Source organism: Pongo pygmaeus, chromosome 2 (assembly GCF_028885625.2).
Source record: "Pongo pygmaeus isolate AG05252 chromosome 2, NHGRI_mPonPyg2-v2.0_pri, whole genome shotgun sequence".
Taxonomy (NCBI): domain Eukaryota; kingdom Metazoa; phylum Chordata; class Mammalia; order Primates; family Hominidae; genus Pongo; species Pongo pygmaeus.
The window spans coordinates 54,848,826-54,865,475 of NC_085930.1; the positions used below are offsets into that span (position 1 = coordinate 54,848,826).

Sequence of the window (16,650 nt, forward strand, 5' to 3'; positions counted from 1 at the left end):
TTAGGGTGCCTTAGAGTTCTAGCAGAGTGCGTAGCTCATAGTAATCAGTTAATAGAGATTGACTTTAATAAATAGATACTTAACTGAGCCTCCACTCTGGGCCTGTTACTATGCTAAGTACCAGGAGTGCAAAGGGAAATGAAACACGTTCCCCAAACTTGTGGAACTCAGAGCAGGCCAGCTGTATGAGTAGTGGATTTTTAACACGATGAGGAAACTGTTATAATGGAAAAACAAATAGTGTGAAGAGGGACTAAGGAAGATAAAGATATGGTGAAAAAAAGAGGGAAGGGTTCGGGCTCCAACTGTGGCATGATCTAGATCTGTAAGGAAGAGTAGAGTATTGCAGTAGAGAAAGCAGGGAAGACATTCCAGGCAGAAGAAACAGCTTCCAGAAAGGTAAAGACAGCAAAACGTTTTCAAAGGTTCTAGGGGTGGGGGATGGTGGGGAAGATGGTCACGGAACAGTGAATGGTTCAAGTGAAACTGTTGTATGGGTTGTGGGGGCAGTTTTATGGGTTGGGTGATAAAATCAGAAGAGAAAAATTGAATTCATGCTTTGAAAGGCCTTGTGTTTCTTGCTGAGAAGTGTGACCACTAACTCATGAGGAGTAAGGCATGGGTCTTTAAAGGAAGGAAGTTTCATAATCAAATTGTTTTCCATGAAAGATAATGAAGGGAGCCAGCCACAAGGCTGTTGCAGTCAATCGTCCAAACAAGAGATGACAAAGACTCTAAAACTGGCCACCAATGAATTGAAAGTGAATGGTGAGGAAGAAAGAATACAGGGTGACATAAACACAATATGTAAAATCCAAGGTATGAAAATGGCCTGGTCCCTTCGTCCTTACCACAGTCATCCCAAGAGACCAAAACAAAAACACAGAAAATCTCTTTTTAAAAATAATCTCTTTTGTTTGTATGCAAATAGGCCATCCACAGTGAAAATGCAACTCAAATGCAATATTTTATCTGCAGTCCACCAAATGCAAAGATCAAATTGGTTTACAAATGCTGTCCTTCTTAAAAATTCCAACTCCTCACATTAAAACTGTAGCCAGCTAGTGCAAGTTAAGATTGTTTGCAATATTAAATAAGATTTGAGTAAAGCTGAAATTGAGACACTTTTCAAAAGAGGCCATCCCTTACTCACATTGCTGAAGAGTAGAAAGAATGACACCTTCTTTCACCAGAAAATTTCTTTCAGGCAGTAATGCCTCTGTGTGGTGGCAGACCCTTCAAGTCTTCCAGATAAAGCATGTGATGGAAGTAGCAAGGAGCTGCAAAAATTGCAACTCTATGATTCTGCATCACCGACTTGAAAACTACAAGCCCAGGTTGACAAATGTACATTTTAAGTGTTCAGAGAAGTCTTAAGTGCCTTGCTTTGGTCACAAAGATGCCACAGGGAAGTAAGTTTTTGAATGTGCAGTGCCCCGTCCCCACCTCTGTTGTGAAATGGAAACTTAAAAAAAAAATCACTGATTTAAAAAACCACTGGTTTTGTTTTTTAACAAGTTTAGTCATATTGCCTGTGTTCTATATACCCCAATCTATTTTATTTTACTTTGTAGTGTACATTTAATTTATACTCAAATAAATATTTTACATAAGGTGCTTTCACAGATCTTCATGCTTCCCTAAATATTAAATATGCTGCTCATTTGTTAAAATGTGTTAGTTTTGTTATGTATTATATCCCTTCCCCTGCACACATAGAAAAAAAATATGAACTTAACCTTCAAGCAACTTTTATGTTTAGAATATTACCTCATTTTATTTCTTCTAACTGAGGTTATAAAGAAAATGGCAAATGTCATGTGCTTTGTAAAGAAATGACAGTTTCTCAGAATATGTAAATGCACACCCTTAGACAAATAGGCCACTTAAATTCAGAATCACAGTCTTCTGAATATTGGTTTAATATTCTCAGATAAAGATCGAAAAGATAACAAGTTTTGGAATCAGGTATTTACTTTGAGTTCTGAAAGGTGACATCACAGGTGTTGGTAGTTTATTGATATTTAATTTTTAAATGTGCCGCTGTATATATTTCATTTGATTAGAAATATTTTACATAGTTATGTTATTTGTTAAATAATAGACCATCTTTTGTATAACCTATCAGAAGAAGCCCTGAGATTGTAAGATTAGATTGTAAATCCTACTGAATAACTAGAATACAGAATTATTAAATTGGAAAGGAAGTTAAATCATTTAGACCGTCCTTCCCCCAGGAAGTCCTCTCTACAGTGTTATCCATGACAAATGTTTATGCAGGCACCCTAACCATTTAAAATATGAAGAGAAGAACAGATATATCGAGAAACCTATTCCTGAGACAAGAGACCAGGGGAAAACTTTTCTTAGTTGTAACCTACACAACTAACTAGAATCTACCTCCTGCTCTTAAGATGGTGTTTAATCATGAGGATATCATACATAACTGAAATTGTATAATGTTGAAAATCTTTTGGTGACTAGTACCCTGACTTTATTAAATCAGTGTAGGTCTCCTGCATTCAACTATGGTCTCTAGGAGGGCGGGGACCACACTTCTTAGCTCATCTTGGATCTCAAGACCAGTCCAAGGCCTTCATTCAGTCAGAGCTAGTTAAGCATTTGTTAATTGAATGAAGGAAATAAAAAAAAAAAAACTAGAAATTCCAAATGGTGAAATTACATCTGTGAATTTTAAGGTGTTATTGGAAAATGGGAAATATTACTGAGATTCGAAGATGGATAGGAACAAAGGTAAAGCATGAAAATGTGCATATTTGTGTGTTGCTAGAGTCAATAGTGATTGCCAGTTCCTATGCAGCCCTGGCACCACCTCTGAAACCTTGGCCAACCCCTGCCATGAGGTGTTGAGATACACGACAGGCAGGTGAGGAAGGAGGGGTGCTCTGGATGTAGTCTTGCTGCTAGACTGTGGTCTTTAGTGTCCGTGTCCATGGAGTGAGTTGTGAGCCCATCAGTTTCCCACACTACACTCCTTCTCTGGCTTAGCCTTCCTTCCCTGCCCTGTGGTCCAGGTTCCCCCTGGCCCCTGTGGCCTGCCTCCAGGGATGGACCTTCCTCCACACACTTCTCAGGAGCTCCTGATTGTGGGCATGCTCCAGAACACCTCAACTCCACTCTGCCCTGTCTCCATCAGACCAGAGACCTCACTTAGACCCTGGGTATGGGGTTGTTTGTTCTCCACGTGCTGCAGTTGTCACTAGCCTGAGCTCTATCCAGGCACCCATCCTTCTCATCTTCCTCATTGCCCTTTCTGCTAAAGCAACTGCACATCTGAAGGCTATACTTATCCCCAGTACAATGGTACTTTTTCTAAAATGCATACACCCTAATGCTTACCCTTTTGACAATTTTTTCCTGAACCTACCTTTTAATATAAGCAAATTCAGTCTTCAATCCAAATAAGTGTATTTTGCTGCCGAAGCCACCATGTGATTTTGAGAGACAGTGAAGACAGTCTTCTGCATTCACTTGTAGAATCCTGAAAATACCTCTTGGTATCCCTTGCCTTTCTGACTTCTTGCTTGAAGACATCTAGAAAAAATGTGTCCCTGGGTCCTAGTTTCTGGGTTCAGAAATTGATCGAATGCAAGAAAACAATACACATTGCCTCTTCCTTAGCATGCATGAATGGTAGGTGTGAATTTGCATCATGAGAAAGTAAATAAAAGAAGATTCCCCAGGGCAGCTAGGGAGGCAGAAAAACCCAGCCTAGGATGGGAATGGAGGACGTGTTAGAGGTTATGAGAGTGAGGGTCCATCCCATCCCACCTCGGTAACTCACTGGTATGGTATAAATGCAAAATTTTGGCTCACACAAAGAAAAATACTCAACTTCTAATGCTTAACTATGTAAAATTTGCTTTTAAAGTACAAGTTAAAATTGTATCGCCCCCTCAAAGAAACAAGAAACTCATTACATTTCTAAGAATGTTCCTTCAGAAACATGGAACTGAAAGCTATTTTTAAAAATTGATCTGGCCCTTAGAAAACTGGGGCCTTTTCTTTAATTTACCTAAGGAATTGACATAAAAGTCTAGGGTTCTGCACCAGAAAAATGCAGAAAGTGTCAAAATAAAAGGTAGAAATACAAAAGGAGACTTTTTGCAACAACGTTCTATGTATAGCATTTGATTCCAAGGTGCAACATGGGGAAGTGAACACGTGGACTGTGAAATTGATGCTAATTTTCTTTCCCACTAGTCTAGCAGCCCTCTAAAATGTCACATTATTAATTTAGTTACTTTACCAGAAATCTGTGTATGTGGTTAGTGAGTGTGTTTTTTTTTTAATTAACAGACTTTACTTATTTTTAGAACAGTTTTAGATTTTCAAAAAATTGAGCACATAGTACGAGAATTCCCATCTACTCCCTTTGTGGCACACAATTTCCCCTATTTTTACCATCTTGCATTAGTGTGATGTATTTCTTACAATTAAGCCATTGTTGCTTCGTTATTATTATTATTTAAAGCCCATAATTTACATTAAGTTTCTCTCTTTGGGTTGTACAGTTCTATGGATTTTGACAAATACGCAATGTCATGTATCCACCATTATAGTATCATACAGAATAGCTTCACTGCCCTAAGAATCCCCTGTGCTCTGCCTGTTCACCATTCCCACCCCTCCCCAACCCCTGGAAACCACTGATCTTTTTACTGTCTCCACAGTTTTGTCTTTTCCAGAATGTTCTATCTTTGGAATCATACAGTATGTACCCTTTTCAGATTGGCTTCTTTCATTAAGCAATATGCATTTAAGTTTTCTCCATGTCTTTTCACATCTTGATGGCTCATTTCTATTTATTACCACATAATATTTCATTGTCTGGATATACCACAGCTTTACCAACTGAGGGGCATCTTAGTTGCTAATTATGAATAAAGTGGCTATACATATTCATGTGTAGGTTTTGTGTGGACATAAGTCTTCAATTCAATTGAGTAAATATACCTAGAAGTGTGACTGCTGGATCATATGGTAAGAGTATATTTAGTTTTTTAAGAAACTGCTGAACTATCTCCCCAAGTAGTTTTACCGTTTTGCATTCTTACCAGCAATGAATGAGGCTTCCTGTTGCTCCACATCCTCAGCAGCATTTGGTATTGTCAAATTTTTGGATTTTAGCCATTCTAGTAGATGTGTAGTGGTATCTTACTGTTTTAATTTGCAATTCTCTAGTGATGTATGATGCTGATCATCTTTTCATTTGCTTATTTGCTGTCCGTGTACCTTCTTTGGTGAGGTATATGTTCAGATCTTTTGCTCCTTATTAAATTGGGCTGTTTGTTCTTTTATCTTTGAGTTATAAGAGTTCTTTGTGTATTTTGGATACCAGTCCTTTATCAGATATATCTTTTGCAATTTTTTTTTTCCCAATCTGTGGCATGTCTTTTTATTCATATAATGGTTGATACATGTTTCTGCTTTAAGGAGGAAGGGTTTTAAAAATACAATTTACAGTAGCAGTAAAAACAAAAATTTATTGCAAATGTCTTATGTTCACTCTCAGGTGATGTCAGGGAACTATGGACCCAGCAGGGTTTAATTAAAGGGGAGTGTCAAGTCCTGGGGGCTGTGGCTGACAATCCTGCTTTATTGGCAATTGTGCAGCAGGGCTGGGAGTAAGAAGACAACCCAGTCCTGAGCTGCATCACTTCTAAATTAAGAATAATTCAGGAACTGTGTTTACAGTGAAATCCTGGCCCTTCTCACATAGATTATATTATGCATAGGATATGAATTTCTGTCCATGAATCCAAGTACATGCGAAATCATCACTTTGAAAACTTCCTTTAACTCAACTTAATCCTACCTGTGAGCCTCAATTCTGCCAGTTGAACAAGAGACTGTAACTGGGTCATGCAGGAGTCTCCTTCCTTTCCTGCAGCCCAGTCAGAATTCAAGAAGTTCACCTGGTACCCGGAAAATGATGGAAGGGCCTCAAGTCCCTAGTCTGTCCTGGTTGCCATTGGCACCCTTACTATCTGAGCCCATAGTGGTCTGTGAAGTCCGGCAGCTCCCTGCCCCCATGCCACAGTGGGGAAAGAGAATATCTACTGACGCTGGGCCCCATGAGCAAAGCACGCTGCCTTTCTAGGCATGAGCCATCACACCTGAGGTTGCTACACCCTCGGGAGCACTGACAGAGGGGCAGTTGGGTTTCTACTGCTCACAGGACCCAGACAACCATCCCCTGCCCTCCCTTCTTCTTGCATTTCGAAAGCACTCTCTTCCTCTCTTTTCACCTCTAAGCCACCGGTATCACCTCTTCCATGGGCTTTCACAAAAGTCTGGATGAACCTTTGAACTTGTATCTCTTCTGCTTTCCCCCTTGCACAAACCTCTGCATCAAGAAAGCTTAGGAAACAAACACTAATTAACGTTTCAATAAATAATGCTGCTCTAATTATTTGTGGAAACTATTCTGTATTAGAACTACCATCAGCACCACCTCCTAGAGTGCTTTTAGACTTGACCACTGGCCACAGGAGGCCACTTCCATATAACAACAAACAGATGGCTGAAATTGGAAAACTCAGCTAAATGTTCAGATGTTTCTAGACTCCCACGGGTTTCTGGCTCTGGCACATGGAGTAGATCTTGATTGTGTGGTCCTCAGGGGACTCTCTCTGGTGAAGTTTGGTGAGGTCAACTTCCACACCCACACACACCAGCTGCTGTGTGTAGCCTCTCCTCCTCTGGTTGCTTCTCCTTGCAGCCTTGGCCTCTTCAGTCCTGAGAGCGTTGGAGAATGAGGCAGTGGAGGAAGCAGCGCCACACAGAAAGCAGCTTTCTGAAGTAACCTCAGCAACTTCCTCCTCACCAAACACAAGGAACTGATCTTCTCCACCGGGCTCGGCCTCTTGTCAGCCAAGGACAACACTGTTGGCCACCATCACAGTTGGCCCCGCTCCACCCTTGGCTCTGATGACATATGTGGGAGTCAGAGGAATTTTGATTGGCTGACTGCTAGCCTGTGACACAAACAAGATGGGGCAAGGGGGTTGCGATCTGACTTGACATGTGAAAAAAAAAAGCCGTGGTCAGCAACCCCCTGCAACTGTTGAAAGGCTAATTCAATCTCTGACTCATTAACAAAAGTGATCTTGTTCGCTGCCTGTTCTGCCCTGAGAGCCTTCTCTGCTAGGAGGTAGGTTGACTGACTCAGGGAGAAGGGTTCTGGTGGCAGAGCTGCCAATGGATGAGGGTCCTAGAGACCATCGACATGAGGGGCAGTTGAGAACACTGTAGTATTTAGCTGAGAGGAGAGACTATTAAGAAAATTTACAAAATCAGCTTTCAGCTGTTTGGAAGGGTTTATATAAAAGGATAAAATAATATGTTCTGGTAGTTCTAGAAAACAGGACAGAGACAAGTAAATGGTACTTACGGATTGGAGGAGTGAGTGGCAGTAGTTTGGGGATTATTTATAAAAAAGACATTTTTCTGTTAACTCTCTTTTCAAATAGTGAATTTCCCAACTTGACAAGTAAGAAAGTACAGGCTAGACACGCATCTGTCATGACACTGAAAGGGTCCTTGCTTGAGTGAGAGACTGGAATGATGACTTTTGAGGTCCCTTACAGTCCAGCAACTCTAGCTAAGTTGGAGAATAAGAGAATTCCATGACACCGTATCACCCCTCATTTCTGCTGCCTGCCTCACCATTCATCTCTCTTTACTCCTTTTAATATCATTCTACGTTACAGCATTGAAGGAGGCTGCTCTAAGTAGGAACTGAAATAAGTAGATTAAAGAAGTGCTATGGAAGGGAAAACAATAAAACAACTTGTTTTTTAAGAGTCTACTATTGCCAGGATCTGTGCTAAGCACCATATATATGCCATTCTATTTACCCGTCATGACATGCCTATGAGATATTTAGTATTACTTCTGTGAGGAAGCCAAAGCTCAGAGAGGTTAAATAACTGCCCCAAGAACACACAGGCATTAAGTAGTGGAGCAGGGTTTGAACACAGGTCTCTATGACTCCAAAGCTCAGTGTGATATGTTATTTTTACTGATATGTTTATGGATAATGATACTGCTTTCTAATTTAGTATTAACACAAAGATTTTTTTCTAAACAGATTTACTTAAAGTATGTTATAAAAATACTGTATAAATAATGAAACAGATTTTACATGAGTATGAAGTGGTACTAGTAGCTAGAATGATGAAAGTTTGGGAAATACTACTCCAAATATTTTGATAGCTAGCCTTTCAATTTAGCCTGTCTTATATTTGGACTGCTGAGTACAAGGAAAAGAAGGAAACATGAAAATTAAGTGAAATATGAGTTACTTCCCCTATGCTCTGATAGGTGGGTAATTGATCATATGTCACAATAAGAAAATCAAATGAACCTTTTCAAACAACAGCAAAATCTGTGATTGTAAAATCCAGAGGAAAACCCCAGATGGGATCTATCTGTATGAAGGATGAAATTTCCAGGGTCTGAACATAGAATGGCTGAGAGGAAGTGATGACCCTGTGAGTCAAGACCCTGGACCCTGGGGGAGCCCTGTGGGTTTGAGAAGCCCTGGGTGAAAGGTGAAGGGTTTTACAGACCTGTTTACAGACCTCTGTAGTGACAGAAGGGAGATCTTTGTGCAAAGGTCAAAGTAAGAATTGGGAAAGTCTGAAAAGAAAATAGGAAAGTAATAATGAAGACGAAATAACTACTTGGCATACTCTGCCACATGATTTACAGGCAAGGTTTCCTTTGTTTTTCACAACAATGCAGCAAAGAAGTGATTATAAGTCACATTTCATAAGTGAGAAGACTGACATTCAAACATGTTCAATAATTGGCCCAGGGTCCAGTGGTCAAGCCAGGACTGGACCTCGGACCACCAGTTCCAAACCCACACCCCTTCCCTTGCACCACACGCTTTTGTGTGGATGAGCCTTCCCAACCCTGTCAACAACAAACTGTCACTTTGTCACTTTTAATGTCTCCTGCTTCACAGGACACAGCTAGCCTCCAAGAGATCAGGGAGGCATGCCCAGAGGGTGCTGCTTCTCTCTTTTTAAGCTCAAGTGCCACAGACCTCAGAGGCACATAAATGTCCCCCACACTGAGCAGAGGACTTTGCAGTGCCTGATCAGGGCAGAAAAAGGAGGCACGCACCTGGGGGAGGATCATATACGAGTGAAACTGTCCCCGCTGAAGCACTAGGTTTGGAGAAATCTACTGGGCATTTACACACTTTTCCCACTTCTGCTTATGACTTGTAGCCAAACTCAAGAGTACCACCCACTTCCAGGAATAGTGTACCAAGGTAACAGAAACATTCTAGATTCGTACAATTGGGGTTAGATTAGGATCATCTGAAAATGAAGTTTGTGTATGTCAATTGCCTTCTAACAGGATGGGTGGAGAGATGTACTTAATGAATGATTTTGGGGAAGGGCTAGAAGTGAAGCACATGGCCTCTCTGCCCTCACTCATTGAAGGCTGTCTTCTGAAGCCCTGTGGAGCTCAGTGCCGTCCACATGGTTGCCCACATTTGTTGAACTGAACTGTATTTTCACCTATGGGCTTCAAAGGCTGTGTGTACTCTGGGATCTCTGGGAATCTGTCAGGGAAGGTGTCTTTGTCACGTTTGTGGATGGGGCTGCCTTTGGGGGTTTCCCAGGGCTTTACACTCATGCTCCGAGGGTACGTTTGTAGTCATTCTCATCAGTGGAAATGCCCACCTGCCGGCAGAAGTTATTTGGAACCAAGCAAGAGCACTGTCCCTGGCTGTGGTGTTGTTTCTCTAGTCAGTTCCCCTTTCTGTATTTGAGTTCTACCGTCAGTCCTGGCATTATTTCTCTCTCTACAAGGAGCCTTAGGAGGTACGGGGAGCTCGCAAATACTCCTTTTGGTTTATTCTTACCACCTTGCTTCTGTGTTCCTTGGGAATGCTGCTGTGCTTATGCATCTGGTCTCTTTTTGGAGCTGCAGTGGACAGGCATTTGTGACAGGTATGTTTGTGGAGGCTCAGACGCCTAGGGAGTGGCATGAGATAAAGCTGCAAGCTGCATCTGGGGCAGAGATGCTGATGTGCTAATGGCCGGCCAGAGACTGAGTAAAAGGGATTGCAGAGAGCATGCTTAAAACCTCTGACCATCAGGTTTGCTTCTCAGATTGACTACATTGGAGGTAGGATATTACAAAAATCTGTCTCTTCCTGCCAGATCCCTTCATCTGTTTTTCGTGAGCTGAGACAGAATAGGCAGGAAATAGAAGGTGCCACTTACCAAATAACTGGCAGCTGTTCTTGGCTTTGGGGTGCTGGGGTCTCCGAGCAGCCTCTGTTCTAGAAGAAGCAATTCAAAGATGTCAGCTGGCCCCGCCTGAGTCCCCTGTGCCAGTGGGAAATCCAGAGAAGGGGGATTTCCTCCTCTTGCAGCCTCTCTGCAACGGACTTACTTGGCTTTCCTGTTTGACCTTTCCCTTCTCTGGTCCAGAGACCCTTCCCCAATATTTCTTCCCATCCAAGTGCCCCATCCCAAAATTAGCCCCACTTGGCACCAGAGACCAAGATCTAATTTAAAAAGAAATATTCTTGGGTCAAAAAAGAGCCCAGGCAAGTGATTGAACATACTGTGTTTCACATACGGTGAACCTATTTGCATTTGTATTTGCAAACGGGCTTAAAATATCATCTCTATTAATAGTAATTTAAGGTTCTGGAGAGCCAGATGAAAATAGTTTTTGACAAAGGGAACTTCCTACTCCTGTTAAACTGTAATAATGAAGGAAATGAACTGCTTATCTTACATGTAACCTCAATCTTGGGACTAAGGCCCTGTACTAAAATGTGTCTATTTATGTGCTCAGACTTGCAGTTCGTGTTATGTCTGCTGCTGCAGATACCATTAATATTATTTATGTGAGCTATCCTGTGTATAATGGAAGCTTTTATAAATCTCTATTTATGTATTCCTAATATAGTTATTAAGTGCTTGCTATGTTCCAAGTGCTAGGGACTTAACAGGTAGCATAAAAGACATAAGGAAAAGCTGTACTCTTGGTTTCTAGCCTAGTGGGGAAATCACATTAATTTAATCACACTAAACATGACTACATAGCAATAGTGCTTTAAAGGGAAGGAAATTGTTCTATGTGACTATATCAGCTGATTAATTACTAAGCCTTTGCATTTGATATTTTGGTTAGTCTATTCTTGAATTTCATATTCCTCTTCCTGGGTGGGGGTGAGGATGGGATTGTATGGAGTTGAGGCTAGGGCAGGTGGGGAGAAAACATGAGAAAGATGAAGAGATGAGCCAAGCCAGATTCTTCAGTAGAAAAATCAAGGTTGAAATACCATGTTTCAAAAATCAGACTGAGGTGGGAGTTGAGGTTAGGGGTCCCTAGGCCAGGGGATTGAAGCTTCAAAGAGATAAAACTAGAGCAAAAGCAAGCACAGAGAGTGGCAGAGAGGTCCCTGGGCATTTTTCCACAGTCCATTCTAGTGCGGGCAATCCACCTTTCATGGCCGGGCAGGTAAGAGTATCTGTGGGGTGGGAGAAAGGATAGGGCCATAGGCTGGGCACACAGCCCTTTACTGGCCCTTATCTCTCCTCTCTTCTCCTATACAGCGCTGTTTCCGAACTGTACATTGGCTTACACTCGGGCTGAGGTTTGGGAAATAGGCGCCATTTTGAATATGTGTGGAGGAAGAAAAGTGTGTCTTCAGCACTTTCCACCTCCCCATCACCACCCTGAGACCTCAACACCAGGAAGCAAATCGTTCCCAATTCGTCCTCCTTTATTCATGGATGGATATGATTCCTTTCTAAGTTCCATGTCCTTTTTAGATAAATCAACTTGAAACTAATGTCTAATAGCTTAAAAACAAACAAACAAAAAAACCCTCCTCCTTCCAGCTAGCATTTGCATTTTAACAGGGGCTTTCAAAAAATGCCTTAGCCCAAAGAATGAGTAATGTGGGAATTCCAAGCAGCAGGGTAGGACTGGTGCACAGAATGGGGAGAGAAGGCCCCTCAAGTTGTGGCCCTGAAACGTTGGCTTCCTCTCTTTGACCATGATGCTGTTTCTGAGAAAACAAGAATCAGGCTACCTTAGGGGACCAGGATGGGCATGGCTCCCTTTTAGTGAGTTCTATGAGCCTCATTCCTGGCAGTCAGAGCCCTCGAGTGGGTGAGTACAGACTAGGAGAAGCACTGTGAAACTTTGCATGATCCTTACCTTTTTGGCAAAAAGGAAAAAAAAGTCGTTTTCAAATTCATCAATAGTTTGAAATAGGGTGTGCCTTGATTCAGAAAGTTTCGATTCTAGATACAACTCGGAGAACTAGGCGTATGTCTTGTACACAGATTTGCTCTTGGGGGAACGGAAAAGCTAAATGCTATCGCCATGCTATGCTCCTTCTTCTAGGCCAGTGAGGGGAACACACTCTTCATTTTAATATTTCAGTTGCCTACAATATTGGAAGGTGGATAAAAGCACTCTCTGCTCCTTCTAAATCTGCAAAGACATTTCTTCTCTGCACCTACACATCCCTGATGCAGCTCTCCTCATGTCTCCGTGGAAACACTGTGCTCTCAAATGAGTTTCAGAAAGAACAACTCACGAAAGAAAACAAGCATTCGGTCAGAAAACTCTCCACAAATGGGGATAAGGGGGATTTGCTCCAAGGAGAGACTGGAAACCAAGTCAGACATAAAATCCAGCCTAAGCCAGAAGGAGACATGGCTGGTGGGAGCTTGAGGAAAACAGAGCTCAGGATGGAGGACGTCTCCACCTCCAGTCGTGTCCTCTGTCCACCAGACACCAAGAAGTGTTCATGTTCCATCGAGGCAGCCCTCACACCCATCCCTTCCTCATCATGCCGACCGCCTCTTTACTGCTTCAGGCTCACCATCTCAAGTCGATGAGCCTGTAATACTGGCTTTCTTGATCACCCTGATACCAGCCGTCACCTCTTGACAGGCTTATTTTCTTTAAGCTGACATTACACCATTTTTCTGCTCCCAAACTATTAATTCCAAACTTCCAATTTTCTGTTAAATTAAATATGAATTCCTTATTTGACTTTCCATGCCCTATTAAGCTATCTTGCTCCTTGCTTTACTTATAGAAACTAATCTCCCGTTATTTATCCAAAGACATCCTCTGCTGCAGTCCAGTCAGCTTTTCTTATTGTCCTATAAAAATTCCATGGTCACTCCTCCATTTCCATGTGTACTTAAAAACTGTTATTTGATTGTGTCTCAGAAAGCTGTCAAAGAATATATACCAATGAAAATCATCAAAAAGGTTATACTTGATGTTTTTACATGTGCGTGCATGTATGTGTGTATCAAAAATATGGCTGAAATATTTATCCAATGAAACTCAATCGACACTAAAAAGTGGTTCTTTCGGAAGCATCAGTTCTTTGAGACCCATTAAACAGATGCCTCGGATGCAGGGTTATATATTATCAGGAATCTGTCTAGGGGAGAATTATTGGAAGCTTGCAGAGCCTTTCAAGGACAGAGGAAGATAGCTACCACGTTGAGTTCTAGGAAATTAACAATTGTTATTGTTAAAGGAAGACAGCGTTTCTCAGAGGAAGACTGTTAAACAGTGCAGTGGCCCAGGCTAACAGCCCTCATGAGTTGGAGTATCAGAATGAGTGGACTTAATTACTTAGAACCAATACAGGGTGGAACCTCATCTGCTATAACAGAAATCGACTCGTGCAAGTTCTAACATGCAGGGTACAGTTCTGAGACCAAGTCTGACTCACCTGTCAAAGCTCAGCTCAACTATTACCACCTTTACACCACCCTTCCAAGCTGTAGGAGTGCTTGCTATTCTCCTTCTGAAGCCCTGGATCACTTGTAGCCAGCTCAGCAGACTCTACCCAGACAGGGATTCTTTAAATGTACCATATTGTCTACTGTGTTAAAAATGAGAGGAACTGACTCAGGGTGAGAGCGATGGAGTGTCCAGATGTTCTCCTTTATTTCTTCTTATTCCTGGAAATGTAATGAGAATCTTAGAGGTGAACTGAAAAGTTATGAGTTCAACCACTCACTCAATTAGAGATTCGCTCCTAAAATGTCTCTTCTGTGTTATTACCCCCTCTTTGGTTTGAATAGTACTTGTGACAGGGAGCTTATCACCACACAAGAAATGGTTGTAGCTTTCTATTAAAAGTTTTCCATCGTCTGGAACTGAAATCTGGCTCCCTGTAACTTTTAGTTATTGGAACTACTTGCCCTTCAGCAACAGTGTATGTATCCTCCCATGGAAGGGCCCTTACATATTTGCAGACACCCAGCATATACTTGCAATCTTTTCTTCTTCAGGTTCATTACCCTAGTCCTTTTAGTTGTTCTTCATTTTACATAATTTCATTATTCACTAGTGAACCTTGCTGCCCTTCCCCTTGATAAACCGAATTTGTCAGTGTCATTCAAGTATAACTGACCTCACAGAATGTGATACCACAAGTGATGTGGTCTGATTAGCACAGAGTTCAGTGAATGAATCCTACACTAGGATTGGATGAAATTTTAGTTAGCCATGCCACACTAACATTTATGTGATTTTTATGTTTACTATGGATAGACTATTTCTCCTGTGTCCACTTCTTCCTCTTACACAGTGGTTATTTCAAAACTGAAGTACAGATTCTTACACTTACCCTCAGGAGATTCATCATGTTAGTATTAGTCTCTCTTTTCAGGCTTTATGAATATTAATTCAGCTAACCCATTTTTGAGGTATCTGTCTCATTTTGTGCCATCTGCACAGCAGAAGTTTGATTTCTGTTGCTTTTATTAGTAGTTTTACTAAATACATAAAAGTGAAATAGTGAAACACAGAGTCTTGTAGCATCCACAGTGGGATCAGTCTTTTAGACAGGAATGATGCAGTTGCTGAGTCAAATGAATAAATGAATAAATCAGACGATACTTTGTGCTCATTTCCCGTATTGATCTATCACCACATCCTGTTAATTATTATTCTAAATATTTCTTGATCTATCCACTTTTCCCTCACTTCACCTGCTACTATCCCAGACCAAACAGCCATCTTCTTTCACTCAAACAATTGCAGTAGCCAACTGATTGGTCTTCCTGCATCTGTCCTGGCTTCCCTATCATCCATTTGCTACACAGAAACCACGGTCATCTTTTCAAAATGCAAATCTGATGATGTCACTCTCAGTTCTAATTTCTTTGGTGGTTCACATATAAAGACCGAAATCTTTAACTGACCCATAACACAAGTGTGATCTGGCCCCTGCTCACCTCTTCAGCCTTGTCTTTCACCTGTCTCTTCATTTTGGCCACAGGGACTTCCTCATACCTTCTCTCACGTGTCTTCCTGCCTCAGCACCTTTGCATATGCTGTTCCCTTTGCCGAGAACTCTTCCTGTCAATTCCCAAGCCCTTCAGCTACTTAGCACCTACCTATTCAATCTGTTCTGTTTGCGTATTGGTACGTTACAAAGTGTCCCCAAACTTAGCAGCTTAGAACAATGAATCCTTTACCCTCTCTCACAATGTTTGGGGTCAGGAATTTGAGCAGGCCTTGGCTGATTTTTCTGTTCCTCATGCCATCAATTGATATCACCTGATGTTATTAAGCTGATGGATGGGCTGATCTGGAGATGCACTGTCCAGTTTGGTAGCCACTGATCACCTGAAATGCAGCCAGTTCTAATTGAGATGTGCTATAACTATAAAACACCCACATGATTATTGGAGATTTGGTACCACCAAAAAAAATTTAAAATATTCATTAATAATTTTTATTCTGATTACATGTTGAGATTATAATATTTCAGATACATTAGACAACATAAAATATGTTATTAAAATTAATGTCACCTATTTCTTTTTAATTTCTTTAATGTGACTACTACAAGTTTTCAAATTATATCTGTGGCTTGTAATTGTGGCTTGTATTATATTCTTTTTTTCTGAGATGGAGTCTTACTCTGTTGCCCAGGGTGGAGTGCAGTGGCGTGATCTCTGCTCATCGCAAACTCTGCCTCCCAGGTTCAAGTGATTCTCCTGCCTCAGCCTCCTGAGTAGCTGAAATTACAGGCGCCCGCCACTATGCCCAGCTAATTTTTGTATTTAGAGACGTATTAGAGACGGGGTTTCCCCATAATGGCCAGGCTGGTCTCAAACTCCTGACCTCAGGTGATCCGCCCACCTCAGCCTCCCAAAGTACTGGGATTACAAGCATGAGCCACCACACCTGGCCTGTTTTATATTCTTATTGGACAGTGCTGATCTAGAGCAGGGGTCAAGCAGTTTTTTCTATGAAAGGCCACATAGAAAATGTTTTCAGCTTTGCAGGCCATGCGGTCTCCATCATAGCTGTTCAACTCTTCCATTGTACTGCAAAAGCAGCCATAGATAATAATTTACAATAGACATAGCGGTGTTCCAGTACAACTATTAATAAAAATAGGTGGTAGCCCGATTTGGCCTACAGGCTGTAGTTTGCTGACCCCTGATCTAGAAGATCCAAGATTTTATTCACATGTCTGGTGGCTTCGCAGGGATAGGTGGAAGGCTCAGCTGGGACCATTGACCCAAACAGCTATACAGGCCTCTCTAGCATGATGGTCTCGGAGTAGTGGGACATCTTACTTGG

General features: G+C 41.5%; 1 protein-coding gene across 7 annotated transcripts in view; it reads left to right on the top strand.

Moving 5' to 3' along the window:
• CD86 (CD86 molecule) overlaps window positions 1–16,650 on the top strand; it is a 66,219-nt gene that overhangs the window by 13,323 nt on the left and 36,246 nt on the right. Inside the window, exon 1 of one of the 7 annotated variants that reach the window (XM_054482106.2) lies at window positions 7,143–7,177. The exons of 3 other annotated variants lie outside the window; for them this stretch is intronic. Coding sequence is in view for 3 of the 4 variants with exons in the window: in XM_054482102.2 (XP_054338077.1) it covers window positions 9,721–9,998 (278 nt within the window). In the remaining variant the exon portion in view is untranslated. Of the gene's footprint in view, window positions 1–7,142; window positions 7,178–9,613; window positions 9,999–16,650 lie in introns of those variants that run through there. 3 more of the 7 variants (XM_054482102.2, XM_054482101.1, XM_054482100.2) reach the window with 3 other exon arrangements.